The sequence below is a fragment of the Schistocerca gregaria genome, chromosome 2, assembly GCF_023897955.1.
Source record: "Schistocerca gregaria isolate iqSchGreg1 chromosome 2, iqSchGreg1.2, whole genome shotgun sequence".
NCBI classification, from domain to species: Eukaryota; Metazoa; Arthropoda; class Insecta; order Orthoptera; family Acrididae; genus Schistocerca; species Schistocerca gregaria.
Genome location: NC_064921.1, coordinates 380,346,546 through 380,366,412, shown reverse-complemented (window position 1 = coordinate 380,366,412; position 19,867 = coordinate 380,346,546). Strand labels below are relative to the sequence as shown.

General features: G+C 38.9%; 1 protein-coding gene across 1 annotated transcript in view; it reads left to right on the top strand.

The window, feature by feature from the left end:
• LOC126335783 (anoctamin-4-like) overlaps positions 1-19,867 on the top strand; it is a 274,203-nt gene that overhangs the window by 132,384 nt on the left and 121,952 nt on the right. Inside the window, exon 7 of the mRNA XM_049999245.1 lies at positions 15,783-15,919. Coding sequence (XP_049855202.1) covers positions 15,783-15,919 — 137 coding nt within the window. The remainder of the gene's footprint in view (positions 1-15,782; positions 15,920-19,867) is intronic.

Sequence of the window (19,867 nt, the reverse complement as noted above, 5' to 3'; positions counted from 1 at the left end):
ATAACCTGAACTTTTGGTCTCTCTGGAGGTATATTTGAAAGAATATGGCCTGTTAATGTGTTTGATGTTTCTGTATATCTTGTTGGATTTTTTACTTGAAACTGAAGATTGTATGTCCTCAAAACCTCATGAAAATTTCATGTGCCTGTTTTACTTGTCTGGATATCAATTAAAAGTTGAAAAGTTAGCATTTTATTTAATTGGCCATGACCTACAGGCCACCCATCTGTAGGTTTTCCAGCTACCATGAACACACATTGTATGATTTGAAACCTGTTTGCTTTTTCTTCACTAAGTTTTTCTGATTCTGTAGCCTTCCTGTCTGCGTCAGCATTATTATTTATTTTTCTTTTTTTCCAGCCTCTTTTTCTCTAATATTCACTTTCCTATGTAAATGAATACGCACTAATATTTTTCTGGCAGTACAAACATATCTATATTTTCATAAACTATGAATAAAAAAGTAGGAGTGCAGGTAAGTTACTACAAACAGCATAGTGAATGCATTATTGTGGCCGAGATAGACACGAAGCCCACACCTACTACAGTAGTAAGTAGTACAAGTTTATATGCCAACTAGCTCTGCAGATTATGAAGAAATTGATGAAATACACTCCTGGAAATGGAAAGAAGAACACATTGACACCGGTGTGTCACACCAACCATACTTGCTCCAGACACTGCGAGAGGGCTGTACAAGCAATGATCACACGCACGGCACAGCGGACACACCAGGAACCGCGGTGTTGGCCGTCGAATGGCGCTAGCTGCGCAGCATTTGTGCACCGCCGCCGTCAGTGTCAGCCAGTTTGCCATGGCATACGGAGCTCCATCGCAGTCTTTAACACTGGTAACATGCCGCGACAGCGTGGACGTGAACCGTATGTGCAGTTGACGGAGAGAGCGAGGGCGTATAGTGGGCATGCGGGAGGCCGGGTGGACGTACCGCCGAATTGCTCAACACGTGGGGCGTGAGGTCTCCACAGTACATCGATGTTGTCGCACTTGCCCGTCGACCTGGGACCGGACCGCAGCGACGCACGGATGCACGCCAAGACCGTAGGATCCTACGCAGTGCCGTAGGGGACCGCACCGCCACTTCCCAGCAAATTAGGGACACTGTTGCTCCTGGGGTATGGGCGAGGACTATTCGCAACTGTCTCCTTGAAGCTGGGCTACGGTCCCGCACACCGTTAGGCCGTCTTCCACTCACACCCCAACATCGTGCACCCTGCCTCCAGTGGTGTCGCGACAGGCGTGAATGAAGGGACGAATGGAGACGTGTCATCTTCAGCGATGAGAGTCGCTTCTGCCTTGGTGCCAATGATGGTTGTATGCGTGTTTGGTGCCGTGCAGGTGAGCGCCACAATCAGGACTGCATACGACCAAGGCATACAGGGCCAACACCCGGCATCATGGTGTGGGGAGCGATCTCCTACACTGGCCGTCGAGGGGACACTGAATAGTGCACGGTACATCCAAACTGTCATCAAACCCATTGTTCTACCATTCCTAGACCGGCAAGGGAACTTGCTGTTCCAACAGGACAATGCACGTCCGCATGTATCCCGTGACACCCAACGTGCTCTAGAAGGTGTAAGTCAACTACCTGGCCAGCAAGATCTCCGGATCTGTCCCCCATTGAGCACGTTTGGGACTGGATGAAGCGTCGTCTCACGCGGTCTGCACGTCCAGCACGAACGCTGGTCCAACTGAGGCGCCAGGTGGAAATGGCATGGCAAGTCATTCCACAGGACTACATCCAGCATCTCTACGATCGTCTCCATGGGAGAATAGCAGCCTGCATTGCTGCGAAAGGTGGATATACACTGTACTAGTGCCAACATTGTGCATGCTCTGTTGCCTGTGTCTATGTGCCTGTAGTTCTGTCAGTGTGATCATGTGATGTATCTGACCCCAGGAATGTGTCAATAAAGTTTCCCCTTCCTGGGACAATGAATTCACGGTGTTCTTATTTCAATTTTCAGGAGTGTATATGATGAGATAAAAGAAATCATTCAGATAGTGAAGGGAGATGAAAATTTAATAGTCATCGGTGACTGGAATTTGATAGTAGGAAAAGGGAAAGAAGGAAATGTAGTAGGTGAATATGGACTGGGGGTGGTGGGCGGGGGGGGGGGCAAGAAATGAAAGGGGAAGCCACCTGGTAGAATTTTGCACAGAGCATAACTTAATCATAGCTAACACTTGGTTCAAGAATCATGAAAGAAGGTTGTATACATGGTAGAATCCTGAAGATACTAGAAGGTATCAGATAGATTATATAATGGTAAGACAGAGATTTAGGAACCAGGTTTTAAATTGTAAGACATTTCCAGGGGCGAATGTGGTCTCTGACCACAATCTATTGGTTATGAACTGTAGGTTAAAACTGAAGAAACTGCAAAAAGGTGTGAATTTGAGGAGATGGCCCTGGATAAACCGACTAAACCAGAGGTTGTACAGAGTTTCAGGTAGAGCAAAAGGGAACAATTGACAGGAATGGAGGAAAGAAATACAGTAGAAGAAGAATGGGTAGCCTTTAGGGACGAAGTAGTGAAGGCAAAAGAGGATCAAGTAGGTAAAAAGACGAGGCCTAGTAGAAATCCTTGGGTAACAGAAGAAATATTGAATTTATCTGATGAAAGGAGATAATATAAAAATGCAGCAAATGAAACTGGCAAAAAGGAATATAAACGTCTCAAAAATGAGCTCAACAGGAAGTGCAAAATGGCTAAGCAGGGGTGGCTAGAGGACAAATGTAAGGATGTAGAGCCTTATATCACTAGGAGTAAGATAGATACTGCCTACAGGAAAATTAAAGAGACCTTTGGAGAAAAGAGAACCACTTGTATGAATATCAAGAGCTCAGATGGAAATCCAGTTCTAAGCAAAGAAGGGAAAGCAGAAAGATGGAAGGAGTGTATAGAGGGTCTATACAAGGGTGATGTACTTAAGGACAATGTTATGGAAATGGAAGAAGATGGAGATGAAAATGAAATGGGCAGTTACGCTACTGCGTGAAGAGTTTGACATAGCACTGAAAGACCTGAGTCGAAACAAGGCTCCGAGAGTAGACAACATTCCATTAGAACTACTGACAGCCTTGGGAGAGCCAGTCCTGAAGAAACTCTACCATCTGGTGAGCAAGATGTATGAGACAGGCAAAATACCCTCAGACTTCAAGAATATAATATAATAATTCCAATCCCAAAGAAAGCAAGTATTGACAGATGTGAAAATTACCAAACTAACAGTTTAATAAGCTACAGCTGCAAAATACTAACACGAATTCTTTACAGACGAATGGAAAAGCTGGTAGAAGCCGACCTCAGGGAAGATTAGTTTGGACTCCATAGAAATGTTGGAACATGTGAGGCAATACTGACTCTGCAACTTATATTAGAAGATAGATTAACGAAAGGCAAACCTATGTTTCTAGCATTTGTAGACTTAGAGAACACTTTTGACAATGTTGGCTAGAATACTCTCTTTCAAATTCTGAAGGTGGCAGGGGTAAAATACAGGGAACGAAAAGCTATTTACAATTTGTACAAAAACCAGATGGCAGTCATGAGAGTCGATGGAAATGAAAGGGAAGCAGTGGTTGGGAAGGGAGTGAGACAGGGTTGTAGCCTCTCCCTGATGCTATTCAATATGTATATTGAGCAAGCAGTAAAGGAAACAAAAGAAAAATTCTGAGTAAATATTAAAATCCATGGAAAAGAAATAAAAACTTTGAGGTTCGCCGATGACTTTGTAATTATGTCAGAGACAGCAAAGGACTTAGAAGAGCAGTTGAACAGAATGGACAGTGTCTTGAAAGGGGGATATAAGAGGAATATCAACAAAAGCAAAATGAGGATAATGGAATGTAGTCGAATTAAGTCGGGTGATGCTGAGGGAATTAGATTAGGAAATGAGACACTTAAAGTAGTAAAGGAGTTTTGCTATTTGGGGAGCAAAATAACTGGCAATGGTCAAAGTAGAGAGGATATAAAATGTAGACTGGCAATGGAAGGAAAGCATTTCTGAAGAAGAAAAATTTGTTAACGTCGAGTATAGATTTAAGTGTCAGGAACGCATTTCTGAAAGTATTTGTATGAAGTGTAGCCCTGTATGGAAGTGAAACGTGGATGATAAATAGTTTGGACAATAAGAGAACAGAAGCTTTCGAAATGTGGTGCTACAGAAGAATGCTAAAGATTACATGGGTAGATCACGTAACTCGTGAGGAGGTATTGAATAGAATTGGGGAGAAGAGGAGTTTGTGGCACAACTTGACAAGAAGAAGGGATCGGTTGGTAGGACATGTTCTGAGGCATCAAGGGATCACCAATTTAGTACTGGAGGGCAGCGTGGAGGGTAAAAATCATAGAGGGAGACCAAGAGATGAATATACTAAGCAGATTCCGAAGGATGTAGGTTGCAGTAGATTAGATTAGATTAGATTAGATTAATACTTGTTCCATAGATCATGAATACGACACTTCGTAATGGTGTGGAACGTGTCAGGTTAATAAAAGATGTCTGTACAAGAAATTACATGACACAAAATATTGCAAGACACTAATGATTAAGGGTTTTTTTTTTTTTTTTTTTTTTTTTTTTTTTTTTTTTTTTTTTTACTTAGTTTATATCTAAAAATTCAGCCAATGAGTAGAAGGAGTTGTCATCTAGAAATTCTTTTAATTTATTTTTAAATGTTAGTTGGCTATCTGTCAGGCTTTTGATGCTGTTTGGTAGGTGCCCAAAGACTTTTGTGGCAGCATAATTTACCCCTTTCTGTGCCAAAGTCAGATTTAACCCTGCATAGTGAAGATCATCCTTTCTCCTGGTGTTATAGGTATGCACACTGCTATTACTTTTGAATTGGGTTGGATTATTATCAACAAATTTCATAAGGGAATATATATACTGTGAGGTTTCTGTGAGGATCCCTAGATCCTTAAATAGATGTCTGCAGGATGACCGTGGGTGGGCTCCAGCAATTATTCTGATTACACGTTTTTGTGCAATGAATACTTTTCTACTCAACGATGAATTACCCCAGAATATGATGCCATACGAAATCAGTGAATGAAAGTAGGCATAGTAAGCTAATTTACTGAGATTCTTATCACCAAAATTTGCAATAACCCTAATAGCATACGTAGCTGAACTCAGACGTTTCAGCAGACCATCAATGTGTTGCTTCCAGTTTAACCTCTCATCAATGGACACACCTAAAAATTTTGAAAATTCTACCTTAGCTACAGACTTCTGTTCAAATTCTATATTTATGACTGGAGTTGTGCCATTTACTGTACGGAACTGTATATATTGTGTTTTATCAAAATTTAAAGAGAGTCCGTTTGCTGAGAACCACTTAATAATTTTGTGAAAAACATCATTTACAATTACATCACTTAGTTCTTGGTTTTTGGATGTTATTACTATACTTGTATCATCAGCAAAAAGAACTAACTTTGCATCTTCATCAATGTGGAATGGTAAGTCATTAATGTACATCAAGAACAGTAAAGGACCTAAGACCGAACCCTGTGGGACCCCGTGCTTGATAGCACCCCAGTTTGAGGAATCAGCTGTTGTTTTAACATTACACAAACCACTTATTTCAACTTTCTGCATTCTTCCAGTTAAGTATGAATTAAACCATTTGTGCACTGCCCCACTCAAACCATAATGATTTAGCTTATCTAAAAGAATTCCATGATTTACACAATCAAAGGCCTTTGAGAGATGACAAAAAATACCAATGGGTGATGTCCGGTTATTCAGAGCATTTAATATTTGATCAGTGAAAGCATATATAGCATTTTCTGTTGAAAAGCCTTTCTGAAAACCAAACTGACATTTTGTTAGTACTTTATTTTTACAAATATGGGAGGCTACTCCTGAATACATTACTTTCTCAAAAATTTTTGATAGAGCTGTCAGAAGAGAGATTGGGCGGTAGTTGTTGACATCCGACGTATCCCCCTTTTTATGCAATGGTTTTACAATGGCATATTTCAGTCTATCAGGGAAAACACCCTGCTCCAAAGAGCTATTACATACGTGGCTGAGAATCCTACTTATCTGTGGGGAACAAGCTTTAAGTACTTTGCTGGAAATGCCATCGATTCCGTAAGAGCTTTTACTTTTCAGTGAGTTTATTATTTTACTGATTTCAGAGGGAGAGGTTGGTGGAATTACAGTTGTTTCAAACTGCGCAGGTATGGCCTCTTCTATTAATAGCCTTGCCTCTTCTAGTGAAGATCTAGATCCTATTTTCTCCACAACATTTAAAAAATGATTATTCAAAATATTTTCAATTTCTGATTGTTTGTTAGTGCACTTGTCATTCAGTTTTATTGCACTAAAGTCTTCCTGTGCTCTTGGTTGCCCTGTTTCCCTTTCAATAATATTCCAAATTGCTTTAATTTTATTATCAGAGTTACTGATCTCAGACATGATACACATGCTTCTGGACTTTTTAATAAGTTTTCTTAGTACCGCACAATAGTTTTTATAATATTGAACAATTTCGGGGTCAGTACTCCCTCTTGCTGTTAGATACAGTTCTCTTTTGCGGTTGCAAGATATTCTTATTCCTTTAGTTATCCAAGGTTTTTTATATGTTTTCTTGGAATTATGTTTAACTATTTTCTTGGGAAAACAATTTTCAAATACCCTTAAAAATGTGTTGTGAAATAAGTTATATTTCAAGTTTGCATCGGGTTCCTTATACACTTCATCCCATTCTAGCTGCTGTAGGCTTTCCCTAAAGTTTGCAATATTTATATTGTTAGTTGAACGCACTGCTTTGAAAGTCTGATTTATTATACTGCATGGAGCTATGTCATGTACTGTAACAAGCTGTGCACTTTGATCTGAAAGACCATTCTCAACAGGATAAGCATTTATGTCCTTAAACTTATCTTGGTCTATAAAAAAGTTATCTATCAATGTACTGCTGTTCTTTGTTATCCGAGTAGGAAAATCAATGACGGAGCTCAAATTGAAAGAACTGAGTAATACTAAAAGGTCATTCTTCCTATTACACTCTTTCAGGGAATCAACATTGAAATCCCCACAAATGATAATTTGCTTCCCCCTGTCTGACAGATAGCACAACAAAGCATCCAAGTTTTCTAGAAATAGCTGGAAATTCCCTGAGGGGGACCTATACACTGTTAAAATTATGAAAGTGCCATCATTTAGTTTAAGTTCAGTGGAAATGCTTCCATATGTTGCTCTACACAAAATTTTTTAGTTTCTAAATTTTTTTGCACTGTGGAAGCTTTTGACATATATGGCAACTCCTCCTCTCATCATATTATCTCTACTTACATGTGCAGCTAATTTGTACCCATTGATGCTAACCTTTTGCATATCAGTGACAATGTGATGCTCAGACAGGCATAGTATATCTATTACATTCTTGGTTTCTATATCTTCTAAACAAAGCAGAAACTCATCAATTTTATTCTTCAATCCCCCAATATTTTGATGAAATATACTAACAGTATTTTTCACTTTACTTTTGTGAGTATCTTGAACTTTTTTAACGTCTTTAGTACTTTTATTCTTCAATCCCCCAATATTTTGATGAAATATACTAACATTATTTTTCACTTTTTTTTGTGAGTATCTTGAACTTTTTTAACATCTTTAGTACTTGCCTGGCTGAGTTTCCCACTGGACACTGATCTTACACTAAAAAAGAGTTTCCACCATGAGATGTAGTTCCTCCCCCCTTTAAATTTCCTGCTATCAGCCCAGCCAGTTTACCCTTCCCTTTCCTGTTGAGGTGTAGGCCATGTCTAGTATAGTCCCACCTACAGAGTGAATCAACAGGAACCACACCAATGTGTGACCCTGCACCAGATCCAAGTAGCCGTTCCAACTCCAAATTGACTCTCCTGACAGAAGAGGTCAAATGAGGTCGGTCGTGGCGCTCCTGAACCGACACAAACCCAACACTGGTATGATTCGATGCCGATGCAATCTTTGCCAGGTCACACTTTATGCTGTACCCCGGATCTCTGTCAATACTGTTGCCCGGCCCACCCACAATAACCACGGTGTCTTCCTTAGTAAAACCTTTACATAGTGAACCTAAATCCTCTGTAACCTGCCCAAGTTCAGCACTAGGTTTGAAAAAACTTGTGACCTGGTAATCCAGCCCTAATTCATCCTGCAGAAGTTGGCCCACACCCCTAGCATGCGAACTACCTAGCAACAAGACTTTCTTTCTCTTTGCAGACTTCCTTACATTCTTAATCAATTTGCTGCTGAAAGCTTGTTGAGCCCTGTCTACATCTACTTCTGTGAGAGGATCATCAGTTTCTGACTGAGGCAACAGGTCAAACCTATTTTGTACATTAATAACAAAGCTGTCAGAAGAATTTCTTGGCCTGTTCCTCATGCCTGTTGCCACTTCCCACCCCTGTTTATCCTTCTCCCCCCTTAACCTGCCCAGTTCTCGCCTAGCCTCATCTAACTCAGCCTGAAGGGCAGCAATTTTCCCCTCCTGTTCCACAATCTTCCTATCTCTACTGCATAGCCTACAGAACCACTGATGAGTCTCGCTCATTTTCCCAATTCCCACGCCACTACAGTCGCCCCAATGAAAAATGTTACTACATCCATCACACCAGACCCTGGAGCTAATGATCCTACGGCACGTCAGGCACTTTACACTCATGGTACAAATCTATTTTAGTGACAGAAAGACAATTAAGTTACCGGAAAACAATGAAAATACGTGTACGAAAAATTAGGCCTACTCGCGACTATGTAAACAGTGGTTCAGAAGTTTTTTACTGGAAATTACTTAAGAGATGACGATACTCTACAGATATAAAGGGGCAGCAAACGTATTTAGCACACTAAACTATTAGTAAATGCACTTAAGATTGCGGTATGAAGTTTAATCTGAAAACTCAAAAGTTCGGCCTGGCCGCGATATGTAAACAAAACGAACTTTACGTGATTACTGTGAAAATACGCGAGTGAGATGAAGAAGTTTGCACAGGATAGAGTAGCATGGAGAGCTGCATCAAACAAGTCTCAGGACTGAAGACCACAACAAACAACAACATATGTAAAGAGGTATAATGTCAGCACAAAACTGTTTGCCAGATTGTTTCAATATTCATGTTGATTTTTTGTTAGCCCTCGTGAAAAGTAATGCATGTATGAACAACCTAAAACATTTAAATACTAACTATTAGGATTGATTGGTTGGTGGAGTGGAGACCAAATAGTGAGTTCATCAGTCTCATCTAGTTAGGGAAAGATGGGGAAGGTAGTTGGCCGTGCCCTTTTGAAGGAACCATTCCAGCACTTGCCTGAAGTGATTTAGGTAAATCACAGAAAATCTAATTCAGGATGGCCAGACGTGGTTTTGAACCACCATCCTCCCAAGTGCGAGTCCAATGTGCTAATCGCTTTGCCACCTCACTCAATCTAACTATTATAAAAATGTGAAGGCACTATTCAAGCTGTGGTAGCATAAAAATAATAGTGTCAACAAAAAAATAAAAATAAAATTCAGTGTGATGACAAACATAACAGTACATTAATCACCAAATGTCAACAATTGGAAATGTCTTGTGTAGTACATTTTCTGGTATCAAACTGACATAAATTTCATAGTGCCTGACAAGAAACAAATGTTTGTGATCACATACTGCAGCTCATGACATCCTAGCAGTAATATTTGATACTGACATTAAAAAATGCTAAACTTCATCCTAAAAGGCCTTGAAGCCCTGCCCAATGGTATCGACAGACCACCGTGTCATTGTCAGCCCATAGGTCTCAATGGATGTGGATAGGGAGGGGCATGTGGTCAGCACATAGCTCTCCCAGGCATTGATACTGACATTGAGCAGATATAGTTAGAGCGGTACAAGGTAATATGTACTGCAGTTGTCTTGTTGAAGCCAATTATTTGTCTGGTTCACTATGTTCAGCAATTTGTCTTGTTGAAGCCAATTATTTGTCTTGTTCACTATGTTCAGCAATATGTATTGCCATCTTCAGATCCATAAAACTGGGCAATTGTAGTTACATCATATAATGCTTAAACCACCCTGTCAGATTAGGACTGTACAATATGCAGAAGGAAGTCGAAGCATTACGGTGACATGCCTGGTGTGCTTTGATAATGTATGTACAACTTGGAGTACAAATGGCTTGAACAAGACAGCTAGGTGTGACATCTTGCCTCTTCATGGCTGCCACAGAGTCATCAGACTGTGGTTTAAGCACTGTATGATGTAACTACCACTGCCCAGTTTTATGGATCTGAATGCAATGCATATTGCCAGAACTAGTAATCCAGTAATTGTGTTAACATATCAATATTGACAAATAAACAGTTTTCACAAGAAGACTACAATAGAAATTTATAGATTGCCTTCTGCACTGAATGATCCTGTCAAGTAACCACAACAAGATAATATGTGATAGAACCACACTGAAAGAAAATTAGTGTTGCATATCAGGATCTACAACTTAGTGGGCACTGTGCTTAACCGGTCTTTGAATGCTGTGCCATAACAATGATGCTGGAAACACGTAAGCTTGGTGGACTGATGTATCACAGGCAGTATATAGAAAAAATATTAAGTTTCATCAAACACAGAGAGAGAATGTTAATTAGGTTATGTAGACTTAAGTGAATGTTCAATATCTGTGAAGACTTTAACACTGTGTTTCTGTGGATTACTATTTATCAAGGACACTAAGTTTTATTGACATTAAGCTTTGGATCAATTCACATAGTAAAATGTTTATTGAGGATTGAAGATCATAGCACCATTAAATCTTATTCTTAGACCAAATTTCTTAAAACAATTATAATGTAAAATTGTTAATAAAAGGTTTATCTAATCATGATGGTCAAACTGCAATGATAAAATTGTGCAGCCAGTTAAGCTTGGATCATATAAGAAACATCATATAGCAGAAACTTGATCATAGTAGTTAGCAAACTGCTGGGAAGAGATTTTATCACAATTTTTTCACTGTCTTATACATAATTTTCCTCTAAAATAGTACAAGGATAAAATGAAATGCAAGTAGGGACAAAAACAGGCCAGGATATGAGAAAAAGTATCTTGTGGCATGAAGGAAACCATCTGCCTAATTCAGGTAGCACTTTGTTATTGTTGAGTTAAAACTTCATTACTCCACAAGTACTGTAAAACCTTTGGAATGTTACAATAAAAAGTATGCTTTATGTTCAAAAATATGATTGAAGTAAGTAATTTAGATGAACAGTTTGGATAAAGTAAGGAAAAAAGTGGCGTACATGCTACTGAGATCCCAGGTAATAGCAAAAATTTTAATGTATAAAATCAATTAATTCTCATTTAAATGGCAACCTTAATAGTGGTACCAACATCGCACCCACTAATAAACAGCAAAATAAAAATGTGTTAAATTTATTTAAAAATGCATGTTTCTCCACAAACAGACATCATTTCAAAAATACAACTCATAACGAAAATATAAAAATCATGTTGTCCCTAAAAAGTAATAAAACTTGTGCCCATAAAAATTTAATAGCAGTTCTAGCTATAATGGTGTCCTTAATGGGGGTTAAAAAGTTTCTACTTTCATAATAGATCTGCTCTTGAAATACCTTTGTATGCGGTGAAGCAGTGAGGTATTTTTTTTTTATACAAATGATATAAATATGTAGTAATGAAAGGAAAAGGGGAGAGAAAGAGAGAGAAACAAATAAATTGAGTGCAATAGAATAGTCACTTATTTTTTCGCAGTACAACTAGCTAAATTCCTCTTATACACCTTTTGCATTTGATTATCTACAGTGAAAGCCCTATAAGATCTCAGAGATGAAATCTTGGTAGAATTGAAGAACAAAAACTATCCTGTTGTGTTCTGCAACTTTCAATGGTCTGGATCAGAGCACTCTACCTCATAAACTAAAATGTTGGGCCAATGATGGCATCACTCTGTAAGGATGGTGTCTCACTTTCAGAATAGAAGGCAGGGGGTCACTTTGGAAAACTGCATTACAGATATTCAATGAAACACTGGAAGGAGGTGCCTAAAATGTGAAATCCCATGGAGTTCAGTACTGTAGTTTCTCTTGTTCTTAATCTACATAAATGATCTCACAACAGATTCATCAAACCATTAATCTCTATTCACCCTGTTCTCTCTGTAGTCTGCCTCCACCTATAACTGCTGCAAAGTAGTATATTCACTGGAGCTCAAAAAATATCACTTAACTATATTGATTAACAGTTTTCAATATACATCGCTAATCTGACAATGCCATTTGCTTTTTTCCTAAACTTTTTTTTTCTTCAACTTCATAAAACTTAAATGTTCTGTTCCAGTTTCTACCACTGTGATTTCTAAATAACTAGCCACCCCACCCCCACTCCCACCTTCTCTGCTCCTAACCTAAATTGTGCCTCCTGTATTATCTCACATTCAGGATGACAGCAATTGAAATCCCCATCCAGCCATGCAATGTTAAGTTTGCTGTGGTTTCCCTTAAGGAAAAAGGTAGGATGGTTTCATTGAAAAGAAAATTGTCAAATTCCCACCCCATTCTCCCTCAATCCAAGTTTGTATGTAATGACGAAACACTAAATATTAACCTGCATTGTTTCTGTGTTTAGTGTTTCATCAGGTGCTGCATTCTCCTGCCTATAATGAGGCATGCTCACTGCTGCCACATTTCTATTCCATTCCCTCGCTGCTTCTCCCTCCTTTAGATGTTACCTTTGCTTCCCTTCACACCTCCCTTTTCTCTTCCTTTCCCATGTGTCTCTGCCACCTACTCCATTCAACATAACCTCTCACTCTAGTGGGGCTACAGCTCCGGAACAAGAGAGAGAGAGACAGTTAGTCTCTTTGGTCCAGAAAAGAACAATATTCTAAAGCTTAACTATATTTTTAGCATTGTTTATGTGCCTATCTACGTCTCAATGACTCAACTTTGTGGTGAGTGGTTACGTTTACTCCTTGTAGTGTTTGTTTTCTATCCTGCACTTTCCACCACTAGTATATTAACGTTGTTTATTCATTCATCTACTGACTATTTTATTGTACTTTTGTGCATGTCACCACATTAATGTAATACCATTTTTTAGTTCCCACAAAAATACATTCCTGTTCACCTACTGTTAATGGTATACATAATATTAATGATGTTTTTTGTACAGCCAACTGGCCAGAGACTTCAAACTTTTATCAGGAATTGCTCCTATTTGAATATACACTGCCTGACAAAAAAGGGACACACCTAGAAGACCTGGTCAAATGTCAGTGTAAGTTCATACACATACACACCATTGATGGACATGTAAATGATAGCTGAAGCTCTCTGTGACAAGTGGAACAGCCACCAGAGTACACTGCTATTGTTCATGTTTAATTTTGTTACCAGGCCTGGTAGGGTATATAAGGTGTGTGAATGGCATCTGATATTAAGTATCTCTGTGAGAGACATGGAGATGCTGTGTTCTTGTGTGAGCACCTAGAGTTTGAAAGAGGCCTCATAGTGGGTCTCCATTTGGTTACCGAGCGAGGTGGCGCAGTGGTTAGCACACTGGACTCGCATTCGGGAGGACGACGGTTCAATCCCCTCTCCAGCCATCCTGATTTAGCTTTTCCGTGATTTCCCTAAATCGTTTCAGGCAAATGCCGGGATGGTTCCTTTGAAAGGGCATGGCTAATTTCCTTCCCAATCCTTCCCTAACCCGAGCTTGCGCTCTGTCTCTAATGACCTCATTGTCGACGGGACGTTAAACACTAACCACCACCACCACCATTTGGTCAGATTGTTCAAATCTTGCAGTATCCAGATTTGACTGCATGGGAAAGTGAGGGCAGGTATACTCATAATCTAGGTTCTGGTCGACCACATCTGACTACCACAAGGAAGGATTGGCATATTGTACACCAAGGACGTTGGTAACCTCTTCACATCTGTGCCTGCCATCCAAGAATAACTATTGGACTCCCTGTAACACTGTGTCTCATCCTGCACCTTTGGTCAGAGGTTAGAAGTAGATGTTTAGAGGATTAATGCTCCATGCGTAGGCTGCCATTAAAATCACAACACAAATGGCTGGATTTGCAATGGTGCCATGACTGGGAAGCATGGACTGTTCATGAATAACATCACATTGTATTGAGTGATGAATAACAGTTCTGCACTACTCTGGACGACCATCATCTGTAAGTGCAGTGGTGACCTTAGGAGACATCCCACTCTTTCATTGTTTTGGAGTGGCACAGGGGTTTTACTCTGGGCGTCATGGTGTGAAGAGCCTTTGGATGTGACTACAGGTTTTGGCTGGTAATGATTGAGATAACTCTGATGGCATAATGGTATGTCATGGACTTCTCATGTGATGGTACTGTGGTGCTGTTTTTCAAAGTAAAATGCTCATCCAAACATGGTACATGTCTCTGTGAACTGACTATGTGGTGTTGAGATACTCCTGTGCCCAGCAAGATTCACAGATCTTTCCCCAATAGATCATGTATGAGATCAGCTTAGATATCAACATCTTCACAGTGCCAGTATCCTACCCAAGACACCAAGGACCAGTTATGACAATTATGGGCTACCTTACCTCACAAGAAGAATATCTTTATAAGACACTTCCCGATGGAATCACTTCATGTATCCAGGCCAGATAGGGAGCAACACATACTGATAAATGGGCTCATACTGTCAAGTTCTTCGTAAATGTGACTCAGATATTGTGATAACTGAAGTAACATCACACACTCTGTCAGTATATGGTGTTTTATTTCATTTCCTCCTCGCCATCTGTCTGCTTTACTTTCTTTGTCAGGCAGTGTAGTCTGACAAGACAAGTTTGTTATTTGCATGTTAAGTGAGTCATGTTTGTGACAACTCAATATGATGTGGAATGTGTCAATAGATTTACAAAAAAGATATATGTTCTTTGTGAAAACACGTTTGTATAAAGGCCATTTATATAATTTGATTTTTCTTTAATTGCAATCTACAATAAAATTTAACAAATGTAGCTGAGTCACATACAGAAATTATCTGTTCAGAATATTTAACCTTGAAATAGACGTAGTTGCCTATCGGAAATGATTTCAGTTTGTTTTAAACTTTCATCATCTGCAAGCACCTTTAAATCACAAGGGGAGTTGTCAAATATTTTTATGGCTGCAAGCTTTGCTACTTTATGTTCAAGAATAAGATGCAATTGGAGATAGTGAGACCATTTTTGTTCCTAGTGTTAGACCTACTACTGGGAACCCCTTCTCACACCAACATAATCTTTTGCATTAATTAAGTACAGAACACCTACATCATTAGAAATCAATACTACAGTAATTTGGTTCTCACTGAAGGCTTTTGTTGCTTGTTGACATATCATCATTACAATAATTTGCATTTCTTTCTGTCCATTTCTGCAATGTAACTAATTTTAACATTATAAAAATTTTAGTTTTTTTTTACTAGTTATTCTCACAGAAATGTGTTTTCAAGCAAGGTGTTTTTTGTGTCATTTTCATAGGCAAGGGAATGAATGAAAGGGTTTATTATCAGTGTAAAAAATATAAAATAAAATTTTGCATTGTCCAAGACAGTGGATTTTATTTTGTTTTATTTTACTTTCTATCAACACACTTTTAGGTATGGTATTTGCAGCAATGCATAAATTCTTCTATTTTTAGTGTTATCTTTTCATTATTATTGCTTCACAAGTGAGTGAGAAGCTAATTAATTAAAGCATTATTTTATGTACTTGTAGGAAACAGAGAAGGAGGAAGAATCAGAAACACCAGGATTCCCCTTTAAGTTCAAGAAAATGTTTGAATACAACCATAACCGTATTGCAAAGGAACCTTCTTTTTATGAAGCATCGTACAGCAAGGACCAGGAAGAACAGTGAGTGTAAGATTCATGTGAATGAGACCTGTAAATTAAACATGACACAACTCTCAAATTATAATGGAAAACCTGAATGGGAATGTCGAATCATGGACCATGTGCATATATATGCGTATGCACCTATATGCTGCCATAAATACAATACTCTGCACAAGTACCCTGATAAAAGAATTGGGACTGGGGCAAAAAGAGGTAGACTTCAGAAGAAACCATAAGGATAAGGGTATAAAATAATTTTAACTTAGCAAAAGTGAGAAACGAAGAGATATGTGAAACTGGTATTGGGAGGCAGACAGAAAATAGGACAGGAAGGACATAGTGGAGGCAGATATCAAGGGCAGCATGATTGCCTGATGGAACATACTGGAAGGACAGTAACAACCTGTATCATTCATTGAAGCTGTTGCCATATGGTGAGGGAGTGGAGCCAGTAGGGAGGGGGGTACTAAATCAGTTATTGAAGTCATTGTTATGGCATACAGCATGTTTACACTGGGGGTTCAAGTTGTGGTTAGCCACAGTTTGGCAGTAGTTATTCATGCAGGCAGACAGCTGGTTAGTTTTTTTCTCCACACCTTTCTTCTTTTATAGGATACAAAATGCTTGTGACTGGACTATGGTAGAAGGTGACAGATGCAATATACGACCAATCTTACCCAAGATTCATCTACAAAAAAATTTCCCTCATGGTGCAGAATTAGGAGTACGGTTGGTATAAGGACAGATTAGGATATTGTGTAGGCTGTGTGGTTGACAGAGTATAACTGTGGGTGATAAGCACTGACTTACATTCATTTCAGTGCACATTGAGTTTGTCAAGGGAATATTAGGGTTTATGTGTCTTATTGACAGCATGATCATTAGAGGCTAACTATAGCTCAAAGTGCCAAAACATGGGTAAGGAAATCAGCCTTGTCCTTTACAAAGCAATTGCTTGCCATCTGGATTGCTATATAAGAATCTCTGACCTCCAGAATATGAGTCTTACATCTTAAAATACAACACCTCACTCGAATAGAGAAACTTGAATCATCGCTAAAGGACAAAGCTAAGTTTTCAATGTCTAACCCGATGATGAAGGGGTAATAGTAACGGCTTCACAAGGGCAGTGAATGTGTTGGTGCCACTCAAGCATCTGGCAAAAGGAAATCTATTTCTGGACTAGTTGAATAGGGTATTGTGTGTTTGTAAATGCTCAGTCAAGGTTACTGATGTGTGTGGCTAACTTCCCCCTTCCACTGCAGACGGTGCCTATAGGTGACAAGTGTGTACACAGGAACTTCTTTATGTACACTGGGTGACATTGATGGTTGGTGTGTTATATGACAGTAGATATTTTCATGGATATATATGACCTGTTGAGATCAACAACAATGGAAGTAGCTCATTGATTGCAAAAGGTTCAGGTGTAGTGGTGAATCAGGGATCAGATGTTAAAGTTTATTCTTGAGCTTGACAGCATGCAAAATGCAAATTAGGAAGTTACCACTCATGCTGATGAAACATCAGTTATTTGTAGAGAATGGTCAAAGGAGGTACTTGAGAAGATAGCGGAAAATGCAAATAAATAATTAAATCAAAATACATTGAACTAAAATGGTATCCACAGTATTCCAAACCAGACCTTTTGAAACCAGTAAATATTCTATTAGCAAAATATAGACTTTTGAAATTTTAGGGACCAATAAATCAAAATACATTGAACTAAAATGGTGTCCACAGTATTCCAAACCAGACCTTTTGAAACCAGTAAATATTCTGTTAGCAAAATATAGACTTTTGAAATTTTTGGGACCAATATAGATCACCATTGAATTTGGTGGGCCACATGGATACCACATGGAATAAATTAAGCACACAGATTTTCCTAGTGTGCAAGACAGTAAATTTTGGTAATGAGAATGTTCTGATGGTAGTATCCTACGGCTCAGATTCCAGCATCCATTCTGTTCAGCTCATCTGTAAGGAGAGACACCTAAAAAGACTATCCAGACATCAAAATGAGAGAAATGAGGTTGATTTCTAAGATACTAACTAAATAGACTTAGTAAGAGGTTTTTAAACGAAAAGAAACATTCCATTGAGAATTTTGTTAAATTTATGCAGAGTCATAGGAGACAGTTAGTCAAGTATTTTAATGAGAGACAACTCCTAATATAGTTGATGGAAACAAACTGTAAATAACAAGAAGATTCCTAGCTTCCAGAGTCAAGCATTTCTGTTTCATAGATGAAAAGAGGCAGTATCTGTGGGAAGGATGAGTGTTGAAGACATGGATAGATCAATCAAATGGCAGGTAGAGAAGAACCCACCATGTCTTTTTTTTACAAATTTCATATCATGACAGTATACATTGAGTTACATCAGTGAGAAATAAGACATTGTTTTTCAATACATACATTCATATGTACATGAACATCCAGTTTAAGAAAGGTAGATTTACTATAAAAAACATAAAAAAATTCAAACTGCCAGTGGGTGCTCCAGGTGAAACTTTCAGGAGATTTATGCATACATTACTAAATATATTAAAGGATACACACTGATGAACCAGGGCATTGTGAGCACTTGCTTAACAGTCAGTTCAACCTTTGGAATGCCATACAGCAATGTTTATGCATAGCATGCATTCAACAAGTTCTTGGTAGGTTTTCAGGAGAATGTGGCACCAATAGTCTATGCTCAGGTTGCACTATTCTTGTAAATTACACACCATTGGTATGTGGATGCAGAAGTGGTGGCCAAAGGCATCCCAGGTTCAGGTCAGATGAATTTAGTGGTCAAGACATCAACGTGAGTCCACTACCGTGTTCCTCAAATCATTGTAACACAACTCTGGCCTTTTCACATGGACAGTTATCCTGCTGTAAGATGCCATTGCCATTCGGGACGGCATGAAGCATGAAGGGATGCAGACGGAGCACAATAATGGTCTCATAATCCACAGTTCTCCTGGTGCATCAGTTACTACCACAGGTTCTGTAGACTCCCAAATGAATCTTCCTGATAGCATAATATTTCCTCTTGCTGTTCTGTGTCTGTGGCACAGTGCATGTTTTAAGCAACTGTTCACTTGCATGACAGTGTATCCAACATGACCAGTCAATCTGGTGTAACAAAAAATATGGTTCATCTGACCAGGCAAAACATTCCATTGACCCACATACAATCTTGAAGGTCTTGCAGTCATAATTGACAGTGTCATTGGATCAACATAGGGGTTGTTTGCTACAGAGTCCCATGTTCAATAATGTGGACTAAATGGTGTGTTCCAAAAAACCCATACCAGCACCAGCAATGTACTCTGTTGTCAGATATGTAACAGATTGTCACATGTCCTACTCTGCAAAATGGGAAAGCCTGTGACCTCCACATTCTATGATGAGCCACGGATGTTTAACACCTAGTCATCTACTTGTAATTTCACTCTCATTCATTACTTGTTCATGAGAGTAGCCTGTGAACTGCCAACTAGCTTTTCCATTTTAGAGATGTTCATTTCTGTGTGGCATGTCATAATAATCTGCCCTTTGCAAAGTTACGTATGTGAATGGATTTCCCCACTTGCACTTCGCACTTCATATTGTCACTAGAATGATTCCCCATTTGTCTTTGTTCCAATTAATACTTTTCTTACTACATCTTGGTCTGCAATGCCACCAGGTGGCGTTAAATCTCGCAGTGGGCAGTAGCCACAATAGTTTGGCTCATCTGTGTAAAATGAAGTAAGCTCTTCAAAGACAAACTTAATGGCTGTGTAACACAGGCATGTATATACAATATCAGTTTCTACTAGTAACACAACCAGATATAAGATAAAACATGTACATTGTTGAATGAAAACCAATTAGGGCACCTTATTTCAAGAATAGTATCTAATTATTACTTTAAATAAGCTTTACATGTATTGGGGTGATGTAAAATGAAAATTTTTATAAAAAAATG